The sequence below is a fragment of the Equus caballus genome, chromosome 9, assembly GCF_041296265.1.
Source record: "Equus caballus isolate H_3958 breed thoroughbred chromosome 9, TB-T2T, whole genome shotgun sequence".
Classification (NCBI taxonomy): Eukaryota; Metazoa; Chordata; class Mammalia; order Perissodactyla; family Equidae; genus Equus; species Equus caballus.
Window position 1 is genome coordinate 75,539,017 of NC_091692.1, and position 13,310 is coordinate 75,552,326.

The 13,310-nt window shown below is 36.2% G+C and overlaps 1 protein-coding gene across 4 annotated transcripts in view; it reads right to left on the bottom strand.

Annotated features, from left to right (window-relative positions):
* Positions 1-1,940: 1,940 nt before the first annotated feature.
* RAD21 (RAD21 cohesin complex component) overlaps positions 1,941-13,310 on the bottom strand; it is a 79,111-nt gene continuing 67,741 nt past the window's right edge. For all 4 annotated transcript variants that reach the window (XM_070221745.1, XM_070221744.1, XM_023648886.2 and 1 more), the window contains 6 exons: positions 11,378-11,601; positions 9,704-9,863; positions 9,098-9,246; positions 5,835-5,984; positions 4,359-4,442; positions 1,941-3,661 (listed from right to left, as the gene is read on the bottom strand). In XM_070221745.1, coding sequence (XP_070077846.1) covers positions 3,470-3,661; positions 4,359-4,442; positions 5,835-5,984; positions 9,098-9,246; positions 9,704-9,863; positions 11,378-11,601 — 959 coding nt within the window. In that variant the 3' untranslated portion in view covers positions 1,941-3,469. The remainder of the gene's footprint in view (positions 3,662-4,358; positions 4,443-5,834; positions 5,985-9,097; positions 9,247-9,703; positions 9,864-11,377; positions 11,602-13,310) is intronic.

Consider the following 13,310-nt stretch of genomic DNA (forward strand, 5'->3'; position numbering starts at 1 on the left):
TCTGTAGATTGCTTTGGGTATTATGGACATTTTAAGAATATTAATTCTTTCAATTCACAAGCATGGAATATTTTTTATTTGCATCTTCTTCAATTTCTTTAATCAGTGTCATATAGTTTTCAATGTACAGGTCTTTCACCTCCTTGGTTAAGTTTATTCCTAGGTATTTTATTCTTTTTGATGCAATCGTAGGTTGCAAATGAAATAATTTACATTATTTGACAGTACTGAAGGAATGTAACTTTAACATAGGATTTACACTTGATTAGGGCCCAGATACTTACAAGTGTTTTTTGGTTTACCACCCTGTCAATATTAGCTAGCTTTGTATTCAAATCAGTGATCTTAATTCAGCATTTGCCTTTTCACTGACATTAAAAAAGTCCTATTCCTTAAATTCTTATTATCCTGCTAGTTCCCTTATTAATGAGCTAAATAGAATTTTCACATGTGCTATTTATATGAGCATTGTTAACATTTTCGTAATTGCTGACAGTACTCTTAAGTATCTTTTGAATGAATGAATGAATTGGGTTGTTGCAGTCATCTCTACAAGTCTTAAATAATGCTAACAAGGGAATGTATTGAAATAAAAGAATCACCATGTATTGAAGATGTAGAAGGTGAAGGAGCCACTCACCAAGATAAGGCATTAGCGGGTGTGAAGTAGAACTAGCTCAGTTTTAGATGGATTGAGACACATGTGGTCCTTCCAAGTGGAGATGTCCATCTCACATGAGGTGCCCTAGTTTAAGAACCTTGCTCAAGTGCACACACATTGAGTGGCCTGAATCAAAGCCAATGTTATCCCCATCATACAAAGGTTAGCTGCTTTTCAAATTGCTTTTAACTAGCTCCTAGGATTTTTACAACTCTTGGAAACAGGTGGAACTTGATGTTTATTTTATCTTAGAAGCAGGCCCTGATAGAGAATAAAAGCTTCTTGAATTTTAAGCTTCATAATCAAATTAAGATTAGGAGCTGGGTTTCCAGACCCCTGGCCCATTGCTCTTTCTACTGCACCCTTCTGGCAGCTCTAAGATTGAAGAAGTAAATCGAGACACACGGTTCTACTCTCAAGACTCCACCTAGGCTTTTTGTCCCAAGTCAAACACTTACTGGTTCTGCTATACCCAAAACAAAACCATTTCACCTTACTTACTATGCTGAGCTATCACTCAGATCTAAGCAAAAGCTGTCTGTCATCTGAGAATACCTTCTGGACTACACCCCAGGAACTTTGGTATGCTGTACTCTAGGTTCTCATCCTTTTTCACAGGTTATAATCCTTTACTACTCCATGTTTACCGTAAGCGGGGAGTCCCAAATTAAGGCATCTTTGGGTTTAAGCAGAATTGGTGCTTAGCAACCACCGGTTTTCCTACTATAAACAGCATTAAACTGTGTAAGCTTAAGATACAGCGGGGCTTAAACCATGCAGTCTTAGTATCTTAAAACTCACAGCTGGGAGTAGGACAAACCAGAGGCTTGAATGCAAAGGCAGGTACATTCCAAGTTACTGAAATCCCTGGCTTTTGGTTGGCTTCTCAGACGGACCCAGAAAGCCTCTGGTACATGCTCATCAGCTGAGTCTGTTTAGGATCCCAAGGACATACACCCATAGGCATCTCATAATTTGTACCTATTTAGCATTTACAGAGATAAATCTGTGCCCCAAATATTCCTCAGCACAAGCCATTTGTTGGCTTCATTTTAATCTTAATACATTCTAAATTATATTATAGAGATTATACATCTACCAAAGTTTCAGCTTCCATGGCTCTTCTGTTAACTATTCTAGCCTCTCATTTTTTAAGTCTAAGACCTTGAAAAATTCACTATTTGAATAATTATTAAGGCAAATAAAAGAGGAGGCATAATTAATTTCTTTCATCAATGTCCTGGGGAACAATACCAACTGAATGATCAATACTCCAACATTTACAGCTTATAACACAACTTTTATTAGAAAAGTTATACATAACATAGCATCAACTATTTTCAAGAACAATATTAAACCCGATAAGCAACAAAAACCAGACTAACAAAATGTGTAACAAGAAACTAATGACCTTTCTATAATCAAACATTCAATTATCTACAATGTCTTTTTACAAAGGGAGAAAAATCCACGGTTTACAGGCACATCATATTGAAAATAAAGCTGCAATAGCAATTTTATACAATTACAATTCTCAAGAAACTGAATCATCAAAACAGTAATTACGAGTTCACAAATTTAAAACATTTCACATAATTTTTAAATTATTGGGTATACACTGAAGTCTGAGTTTCAAAAGTGATTCTTTTTCCCACAAAAGTGCCAACACTTTTTCAGTGTGAGTAATTTTGCCCTAAAAAGTTATGTTTTGATAATCATCATAGTCACATAATTTCTGGTGCTATCTGGTCTGTTAATAATAATAAAGCCTTTATTTGGATGTGTGTTTTTCTTCACTTAAATTATAGGAAACCAGATATAGAATTTCTGTTGCAAAGCTATTAAAATAAAGTTCCAAACACAGGAGTGTGCAGCATTGGAAAAAGAGACCAGTACTAAAACTTATAATAAATATGAGAGAAGCCATTAGTTTTTACAGCGTTGTCTGCTTAAAGGTTAAGTCACCCAGGTGTACAATTTCCCATCAGTTTGTCCTTTTAGTTGGCATAGCAATTTCTATTTTCATGATCTGAATACTCAAATATATTCAAACATCTTTTAAAACTTTGATTTATAGCTCCTGGACAGTTATGCTTTTTATATTCACTCTATTCTAAAAAGTCTATTTCTGCTCATTTTAGAGCCTCACTAAAACAACAGATTTCAGGATAGTAAGGTTCATTAAAAAGTCTCAAGTGGAATGATTTAATAAAATAGAACGCTTTAAACCAAGTCCTATCTTTTTGTAGCTGAAGGGGACTAGTTATAACACAATTTCACACATCCCCTTGGTCATTATGGAATTATACTTTAAAACATATCTCAAGAGGACGATCTCTGTTTCGGGCACCATCCCTAAGCACAGTTGTTACCAAAAAGATTGCTGGTGTTACTGATGGGAAAAGACAATTTCTTTCCATCCAAGACTCACACCATAGCTCTTAATTAAATTGTCAGCCATTTATCCTGACAAGTTTCCCTTTCCAATAGAGAATGGACAGCTAAGATAAAAATCCTGACTTTTGACTGCTACTCAACATTATTACATGCGCCAATATTGCACAACATCTGTTCTGAACTGTTAAAACAATCTTCTGGGTCCTTGTTTTCTCCATCAGAACACAATCACAATCCATACAAGCAGTTTCTCTTAAAGATGAAATTGTTAAATTTATAAAATGAAGAAAGAAAAAGGCAGACACTTTGTACAAAAATCTAAATTTTCTCAAAGGGTTTTGTGTGCCCTACACATGGGGGCAATTTGTACACACTAGTGAAATGAACACTAGCTATAATGTTTCTAGCTGCTCAAATAATGTGGAACCTTGGTCCAGGCGTTGCAATGATGTCACTGTATGGTTCTTCCTGTGTCAGCTCAATAGCTTGCTGCTTTTTAAGAACCAAGAAGCTGTAGAACTTTGCTGCAGCTTGCTTTCTGTTTGTGTTTCGACATAACTCAAGCAAACTGATGGATTCAGCTCCAGTTTTAGCAAGAGCTCGCTGAAATAAAAAAGGGAAGAATTAAGCGAAAGTAATCTACACAATAAAGTAGTAATTTTAAAAGGATGCCAATTTTGAATCTTGGAAAAAGTATACTGTATATTCTGTTGGAGGCTGGGAGTGGACTTTTTGGAACAGTTAAGAAGGTAAAAGGACAAAGTAGATTACATCTAAAATCAAAAAAAGCAAAGTTGTTCCAACAAATATTAAAACAATTCATTTCTTTGGACATCTATTGCGATAAGTAGTAAAATCTAGCGCTTTCAGGTCTTAAAATTTCAACTGATTTTTAAATCTGACTGACCTTTGAATCTATTTTAGGAAACCTTGAATAACTTGCCTGGTATTTCTTAGTTGTTCAAGATATCTCATATATATCTGATACATTCAGGCCCAAGGATAAGTGACAATAATTAAATCTGCTCAACCAAAAATAAGATGATGCAGACACAAAAGAAGTTCCATCAAACATCACTACAGTTCTGCTGTGCAGGATAACCATTTGGAAAGTGTTCACCTGGATGCCTTCCAGGAAAACTCTTGGCCTAACGGTTTACGTATTAAAATAGTTTGAAATATGTAGCTTTGGAAAAAGTTTCACAAAGGCAGAATTTTTGGTTATAGCATTTAACTATTTTTTGAGGGAGCAATGCCAAAAATCTTCCAAGTCATTTTCTCTGAGACTGCACTGGCATACCTGAAGCCCATGAAGCATCTGCTGGGTCCTTTTGTTCCATCTTCTTTCTTCCTGATCCTGATCACCCCCTGAAGCATCTTCATCCTGAATGAAAATGGTCCCCCAACAAAAAAAAGCTGACAAAACAATTCTGCTGAAAAAGGAAATATTTCTGTATCTTCTCAAAGCTCTGAATTAGAGTATTTGGACTGATAGAAAATTATACTTTATATTGCTGAGAGACAAAAATCACTTAGCATCTAGTATGAACACTGAAGTTTGTCTTTCCTAAATTACAAAAAGGAAGTCCTCTGTACCTGCACGCAATCATTTGGCTGAATATATGACTGTACTGGTCTATAAGGATATGGTCTACACAGTCCCTGGACCACTTCTAGGTGGTGAACCGTTGGTTATAGTTTGACAGACTCCTAATCTCATTGTGGACCAGTACCAAAGACCCTGCAGACTCACGAGTACTGGTCTATATGGTGTTTTAAAAGAAATGGGTTATAATTCATAAAATACATTTTACTTTAGCTGCCCAGTTCCCAGTCACCTGCCACCTACAGACCTGCTTCCTAAATGACTTTCTGAACTGTAAATACTGATTCATCAACAATAAGTCTGAGATAATGGCACACCCTAGTACATAGGCTGGAGTAGCTCTGGGGCTAAATTTTGACTTTAAAACAATGTAGTCCTCATAGTAAAGATAAGCACTAAGTGGTTATGCAATCTATGGCTGGCATAATGATAAATTACAAGTACAAACAGATGCTACTGAAAATGTACCCAACCCATAACCATTAGCCTTGGGAGAAATTTAAAAGCTTCAACGCTACCTGAAGACCCTTTAAATTTAAAATAAAGGTCTAAATAAAACATCTGACAGAGCATCAAATAGAAGAATATATTCTAAGTCTTACACAACAACCTCAAAGATCCAGAAAAAAACGAAAAACAAAGACCAGCCAAAGCATGCCCCAGGAAAGGGAAATCCCATAAAGCATCTCTACTTTTTAGAAAATAAAAGTCATTCAAGCCTTCAACCCGTCTATTTCAAGCCAAGACACATCCCACTGCAGTCTCACGAAAACAAAAACAAAACCCACACAAGTAGAAAATGATCTTATTTCCAGGGCACAGACAGAGAGGTATTACCAGAGACAGATGTTAATAGCAGTAAGAACTGACCACTGGACCGCAGGGTAATAAAGCAGCTAGAAACAATTTAGAAGTCAAACAAGAAATCACTGAAAGGGTAGTCCACATCCTTCAAAAGCCCGCAAAGGAACCAGTGAGCTATAGCACAGCATAAAATTTGACGTTCTTAATGACCACCAAGAATCTGGTTACATTTCAACATTTTCCATCACCCTGATGCTCAACATCAATTAACTTAGCTCAAATATGAAAAGTAAAAGGGAAGTGGTTGAAGATTTTTTGCTAAATCTAGAATGGGAATTTATTCATAGGTCTTTTACGTTTCCTCACCTCCTCCTCTTCATCATCTTCTTTCTCCTTCTCCTTCTCCTTCTCCTTTTCTGGTAGAAGTTCTAACTCTGGAATTAACTGACAGATGTTTGGAGGCTCTTCGGGAGGCAGCTCTACAGGAGGTATTTCCATCTGTTCCACCTGCTGAGGCTTAGCGCAATAAAAACAAGGCAACTTAAGATGCACATTTTAAGGGTAGTGTCTTCTAAATACACAAATATATAGCTGCTGAAGTTTTTAGAATGGAAATACTTGGGTCATATCTCCATAGTGCCACACAATAAAAAACTGATTATAGTGTAGATTTTGTTCTTTTATCATAAAGTTACAACATTAAAGTAGTTTACAAAAGAAATTAATCCATTATCTTCTTATCATAGAACAAGTGTTTTGTTTTTATACTTATTTTCTGGGAGTCAAATACTTAAAGGTCTACATGAGAAATTTGCAAATAACAAGAAAAACAATAAACAGTCAAAAAGCCAAAAACCTTCTGTAGTAGCATTTTAGGAAAGAAACAGAACTCAATCCAGGGCAATGCAAAAAGGCCTTAACATCAATTAGCCTGCTACTGTCAACCATTATCACCTAATATTGCCTTAAGGCTATTAGAACTAAGCTTGGCTCTAAGTGGGAGTCTTGCTGGTCTTATAGCAGCAAACAATAGGAATGAGGAGACTATTTTTCTGGGTCCAGCTCTTGAATTTCCTTCTTCTCAGACTTAACATAAACAGTTGAGAACATTAAAAAATAAAGTCTTTAACAAACCAAAGGAATGACAAGGGAGCAACTACCAGGAAACTAGTACTAGAATAACCCACTCATTACCTGTTCCCATTCCCATTCCTGAGCTCCTACAGAAAAATGCTTTTCTGACAACTCCTTACCACCAGAGGGCACAGAGAACTAGTTCTTAAAATTAGCAGAGTATTCTTCTGCCACTCTCTCTCAATGGACGCTGAACCAAGAGCCTAAGGTTACCAAAAAGCCTCCCTTTGCCCAGATTAGGTTATTCTATAGATTTAATTAAGGTTGGGAAGCCTTAAACCAGACCTTACTTCCTTTACACTTATTTTAGTTTTCCTGTCCTAAGTGAACCTCATGGTAGTCAGTCTGAATGAAGTAACTTGAACGAATGTTGCTTCACTTTTTTTTTAAGCAATCTGACAAGCATTCTGATTACTTAAATAAGACAGCCTAAAACTGCCTAGTATTGGAGATAAGCAGCAATGTTGCTAAAGAATAAACTAGAACCTGAAACAGGATAGCCCAGAAATAAACCCATCCATATATGGTCAATTAATTGACAACCAAGGAACCAAAAAGATACAATGGGGAAAATATAGTCTCTTCTATAAATGGTGCTAGGAAAACTAGACAGCAACATGCAAAAGAATGAAAGTGGGCTACTACCTTATACTATACATAAAAATCAACTCAAAATGGTTTAAAGACTTGAATATAAGATCTGAAACCATAAAACACCTAGAAGAAAACATACGCGGTAAATTCTTGGACATTAGTCTTGACGATGATTTTTTGGATTTGGCAACAAAAGCAAAAGTAAGTGGGGCTATATCAAACTAAAAAGCTTCTGCAAAGGATACCTTAAATAAAATGATAAGGCAACATACAGAATGGAGGAAATATTTGCAGATCATCTGATCAAGAGTTAATATCCAAAATACATAAAGAACTCAAGAGCAAAACACCAATCTGATTAAAAAATGGAGAGAGCATCTGAATGGATATTCTTCCAAAGAAGATATCCAAATGGCCAACAGGTACATGAAAAGGTGCTCAACATCTCAAATCAGGGAAATGCAAATCAAAACTACAATGACGTATCACCTCACACCTGTTAGAACAGCTATTATCAAAAAAGACAAGAAATAACCAGTGTTGGTGAGGATGTGGAGAAAAGGGAACCCTTGTGCACTGTTGGTGAGAATGTAAGTTGGTGCAGACAATATGGAAAACAATAATGGAGGTTCCTCAAAAAATTAAAAACAGAACTACCACATAATCCAGCAATTCCACTTCTGCATATTTATCTGAAAGGAAATCACTATCTCGAAAAGATATCTGCGCCCCCGTGTTCACTGCAGCATTATTTACAATAGCCAAGACATGGAAGTGTCCTAAGTGTCCATCAATGGATAAAGATGTGACATACATACATCTACAATGGAATATTATTCACCATGTGAAAGAAGGAAACTGTGCCATTTGCGACAACATGAATGGACCTCGAGGCCATTATGCTATGTGAACTAAGTCAGAGAAAGATATATACTGTATAATATCACTTACATATGGAATCTAAAAATACTGAATTCACAGAAGCAGAGAGCAGGTTGGCGGTTACTAGGGGCTGGGGAAATTGGGAGATGTTGGTCAAAAAGTATCATCTTATAATTGGAAGTTTATAACTTCTGGGGATCTAATACACAGTATCATGATTATAGTTAATAAAACTGTTATATACTTGAAAGTTGCTAAGAGAGATTTTAAAAGTTCTCATGACAAGCAAAAATTTGTGACTGTGGTAATCATTTCATAATATATACATGTATCAAATCATTATGTTGTACTCCTTAAAAGTAACACAATGTTATATGTCAATTATATCTCAATAAAACTAGAAAAAAAAGCCATTTAATCATGCTGACAAAGAAATGAAAAAACAAGATAAAAATACAGTGGTCAGACATCTGAAACTAGGCTGATAATTACAAAAGTGACGATCTGTCCCCACCTGGCCTGAAATGTGCAAGAATCTACTAGCTTATTTTTAAGCACAAAAATTCTCTTTTATTTAGCAGGGAGTTTGTTTCATTTCACTTACAACATCTTTCATACTTGTAGAATTTAACAGGTTCCATATACTGCTTTTGTTATTTTACTTAGAACTGTCCCCTGGATTCACCCTGGACTAATGTTTGAGAAAGAAAAAAATAAAATATGCCAGAACTAAGTTAAGAGTCAAGGCGGTCACATTAGCCAAGAGTGCTCACTCTGAAGCAAGACCCTAACCAAGAAGAGCGAGAGATTGAAAACGTCTAGAACATCATCTCCCACTTAGCGCACACACTGTGTTCATATCCTCAGATGCCATTCTTTCTCTCTGGACCCATTTCTTGCCATTTTCTTCCTAAACCAAGAAACTACAAAGAGCTTAAACAACACTTGCTACTATTAGGGATCTAAAATAATCATCTGAATACCCCAAAACATCTTGAGGGAGACATGCGCTTACTTACAGGGATCACAGGCTCTGGGTCAATCTGTCCTGCTTTTCGCTTAACCCCCTGAGGTGGTGGTGGGGGCATGGCTGACTCATCCAAGTTTGTTCTGCTGGTCTCCATCACTGACTCCTGGAGGCGGCTTGGCTCTTCCAAAATGGGTTCATCTGCAATTGGTCATATGAAGAGGAGACTTGGGTCATACGGTCTTCAACAATATTTCTGAACTATTTACTTTTAATACTAATACACTGAGACACAGGTACTTTTTCTAATGAAGACAGCTGAAAAAAATCTTACCTCTGCAAAGATTACTCAATTTATAACAATACACTTAAAGGTGGGAAGGGGCCTTAAAAGGCCAAGTCCCACCTCTCGTCCAACGCAGGGCAACCCTTTAGCAGACTACCACTCAGCTAATTCTGAACCTTACATCATTCTGAAAACAGAAAGCTTCCTATCTAACAAAATAATCAGACAATAGAATAAGGCATGGATTCCCCTATCCAAAAATTTGAGTATACTCCTTTCTTCCTAATTTCTTTTACTTTGGCAATATATAGGTAAATTTTATGCCAAATGTTCATTTAACTTTCATCAAGGAACTCTTTCAATAGAACAGACCGATAACATCACGCTGCTGATGTTGCTGGGGCTGGTCCTCTCTGGGAACCTCTGGATTCTCAAATTCTTTGAGGAATTCATCCAAATTATCAGCCTCGCCTCCTTTCCTCCTTTTCCTAAGGTCTTCTGGTACTAGTGGTGTAAGACAACGTGTAAAGAGCTGTTTAAAAAAAAAGGAAAATCTCAATTATAAAATGTCACATTAACTGAAAATCCACTGGAGATTTCTGTTTTCCATAAGTATGTTTTAATAAATATAGTCCTAATCAGTTTATATATAATCTAGCATGATTTCTATTTAATGTTATATTCATTCTTCATTGTAAATACAGACTTTCAAATTAAATAAGATTTTTATTATCCATTGTCTTATAACCCAGAAAGATAACACTAACGTTTTAAATTTACTTGCCTGCAGTTTTTCATATTTATACACTTAAAACTCAATCTAAGTGGATTCATACCAAATAGCTTAAAATATTAGTGCTTTCTTCACTTAATATTACATGATAATTTTATTAACTATCATTTTTAATATTTTTAATGACTGCATAAAATTCCAGAGTGGAGAGAGATATATGTGTGTGACATATATGAACCACTTTTCAATATTTTAAGTTTCTTTCTTTAAAATTTAACTGTAAATGATGTAATCAACACCTTTACAAATGCAGCTTTTTTTCAGATTTTGAACTATTTGCTTAGGAAAACTTCCTAATACTGAGACCACTGAAGTCAAAGAATATAAATATGTCAAGGACTGTCTTCCAAATGATTACATAACTGTGCTTCTAATAAACAGCAGTTTTACCATAGCCCTGCTTTTTTGGAACACTTTAAATTTACAATACAGTAAAATATATAGTAACATCAACTGGTTCTATCTATATTTTAACTTTAGACAGAGAAATACTCTAACCGCACTGCCTTACTCCCTGGATGCCTCAGAACCTTGTTTTGGAATAGTCTAGAACCTAAAGTGATAAGAAAAGGGCCTGAAAATGAAAAAAAATTCTCATAAAGCCAGAATTCTTTTTCTGGCTGGCAAAGATTTGCTGAGCTAACATCTGTTGCCAATCTTCCTCCCTCTCTCTCCTTTCCCCCCCCTCCCCAAAGCCCCAGTATATAGTTGTATATTCTAGTTCTAAGTCATTCTAGTTCTTCTATGTGAGCTGCCACCACAGCATGGCTACTGACAGTTGAGTGGTGTGGTTCTGCACCTGGGAACTGAACCTGGGGCACCGAAGTGGAGTGTGCGGAACTTTAACCACTAGACCATCAGAGCTGGCTCCAGAATTCTTTATTGTGGGAAAAGAATCCCATGTTTTAGCCAGAAAGCAACATGTGAAGATTGCAGCCTTCAAAGACAGTACACACTAAGGCAAGAGAAGTAATAATTTATCATAGGAGGTTGAGGAGAGAGAACTATTATTAAAAATGTCAGTGGCTTTTTAGGGAACATTCATTCTGCATCTTTTAGAAATGCAGGTGTCACTTATCATGATCTTTCAGATTAGTTTATGTTCAGTATACTGTGATTTAAGGGAGACAGAGAAGATGCCAAATAGTTGAAAAATACTTGATCAAAAACGATCCACAGGTTTTAAAAGTTTATTTTTAAAAATGGTCAAAATGTATGTGAAATAAAAAATTTAAAAAGGCAAACTGTATTACCTTCAGTAGTCTGTTATTCCACAAAGGCTGAGCAGGTAAAGAGAAGAGTTTTTCTACTCCCCCTGTCTCTTTCCACATCATCAATTTCTTGGTGGGTGGTGCCAGATCCAAAGTGGTAACAATATCAGAATAATCACTAAGTTGGGCTCTAATTGTCTTGCTATCCAACTCTTTGACACTGTCAACAATTAGTTTCCTCTTTCTCTTGGCTTTTGTTTCTTTGACTGGAATCAAAAAGAAAATAAGGTCATTTTCCTGAGAGGCCAGCATGAAACATACAACTATCAGATTGGTCTCATTCTATCTCTGCTTTTCTACACACCTAGGAGAAAAGTTAAGCCTCGAGGGCAGAATCTGCTTTAAGTGATATTTCCCAGGTACTATGTAGAATAGAGGCTAGCAAACAAGAGGTGTTCAGTAGAAATCTGCTGAATGAATGAATAATTATGCATAGACTTGTAGCACAAAACAAACAAAATACTGCAAGAGCCAATACATTTTTGCCCATGTAGCTTTATACTGTAAACATGGAACATATGAGACTTGATTCAGAGTTGGGCTCAAGTTCTAGGTGCTGCCATTTATTAGCAGAGTGACCATTAAGAGAAGTTAATTTCATCTTGCTTCCCTCTTCTTTTTCTCATTTGAAGTATGGCCAACCACTTAGGGGTTGTAAAATACTTAGTATAGTGTCTGGCATAGATTAAGTCCTCCATAAATGGTTCCAATTACTATGATTTTTATTGGAAAAGTTACAATTCATATACAGCAATTATACAAGCAGCTCGATGAAGTGAAACAATCCCAAACCCAGTCAGATGGAACAGGAATTCCACCTTAGATACTGTTTGTATATTCATTTCTAATTCTGACTAAAACTTTGCAAAGACACAGAAAAGCTCATGGGATTAAACAAATTCCTTAAGATTTCATCCTGACAGGTTATATACCCCATAGGTTTTTATATATAAAACATTCATGTGGTTCAAATTTCAAGTCAAGAAGATGTTACACAGTGAAAGCCTCTGTCCACTCCCTGGCCTACAGCTACTGAGCTCCCTTCCCTGAAAGCAAAAATTCAAGTTCTTCCAACGGCCAGCAAAGCCTATCCTATTTTAAACAATGCAGTATTTAAACACACTTACCTCGTTTATAGTTGTCTGTAATATCTGTCACTAATACACTACCTATTTTATTACCCATGATCCCCTAATTAGTATCTAAGTTCCACGAAGATAAAGACTTGTTCACTGTTATATTTTTAGTTACGTAATAGTAAGCATGCTTTATAAACCAGAAGCCTAAGTTACAATTTTTAGCGATCAGATTCTAAGGAGGAACCCCCCCAAAAATTAGGCTTGTTCTACTCAAAAGTCGTAACTATATCTTGAATTATAGTGTGACTGATCTCGAGTTTTCTACTCCCTTATACCCATAAACCATCTAGAAATTTAAAAATTCATGTCCAAATTACATCTCAAATTGCCTCTTTTACTCAGAAGCAACACCCCCAATTAAATGTTTTGCTATGTTTATTTTTTTTGAGGAAGATTAGCCCTGAGCTAACATCTGCTGCCAATCCTCCTCTTTTTGCTGAGGAAGACTGGCCCTGAGCTAACAGCCATGTCCATCTTCCTCTACTTTATATATGGGATGCCTACCACAGCATGGCTTGCCAAGCGGTGCCACATCCGTACCCGGGATCCAAACCGGCAAACCCCAGGCTGCCGAAGTGGGAATGAGCGCACCTGACCACTGCGCTACCAGGCCGGCCCCCTGCTATGTTTCTTAATAAACACTAAAATAAACAGAATACTGATTTTAGAACCTCTGCTATTTCCAGTTAAAAAAAAAAGAATTTTAGATTTTTCCAGATTGTAACCCAACTATACAGAATCTAGAATTTGGAAGATAATTGATTAATAAATCTTGT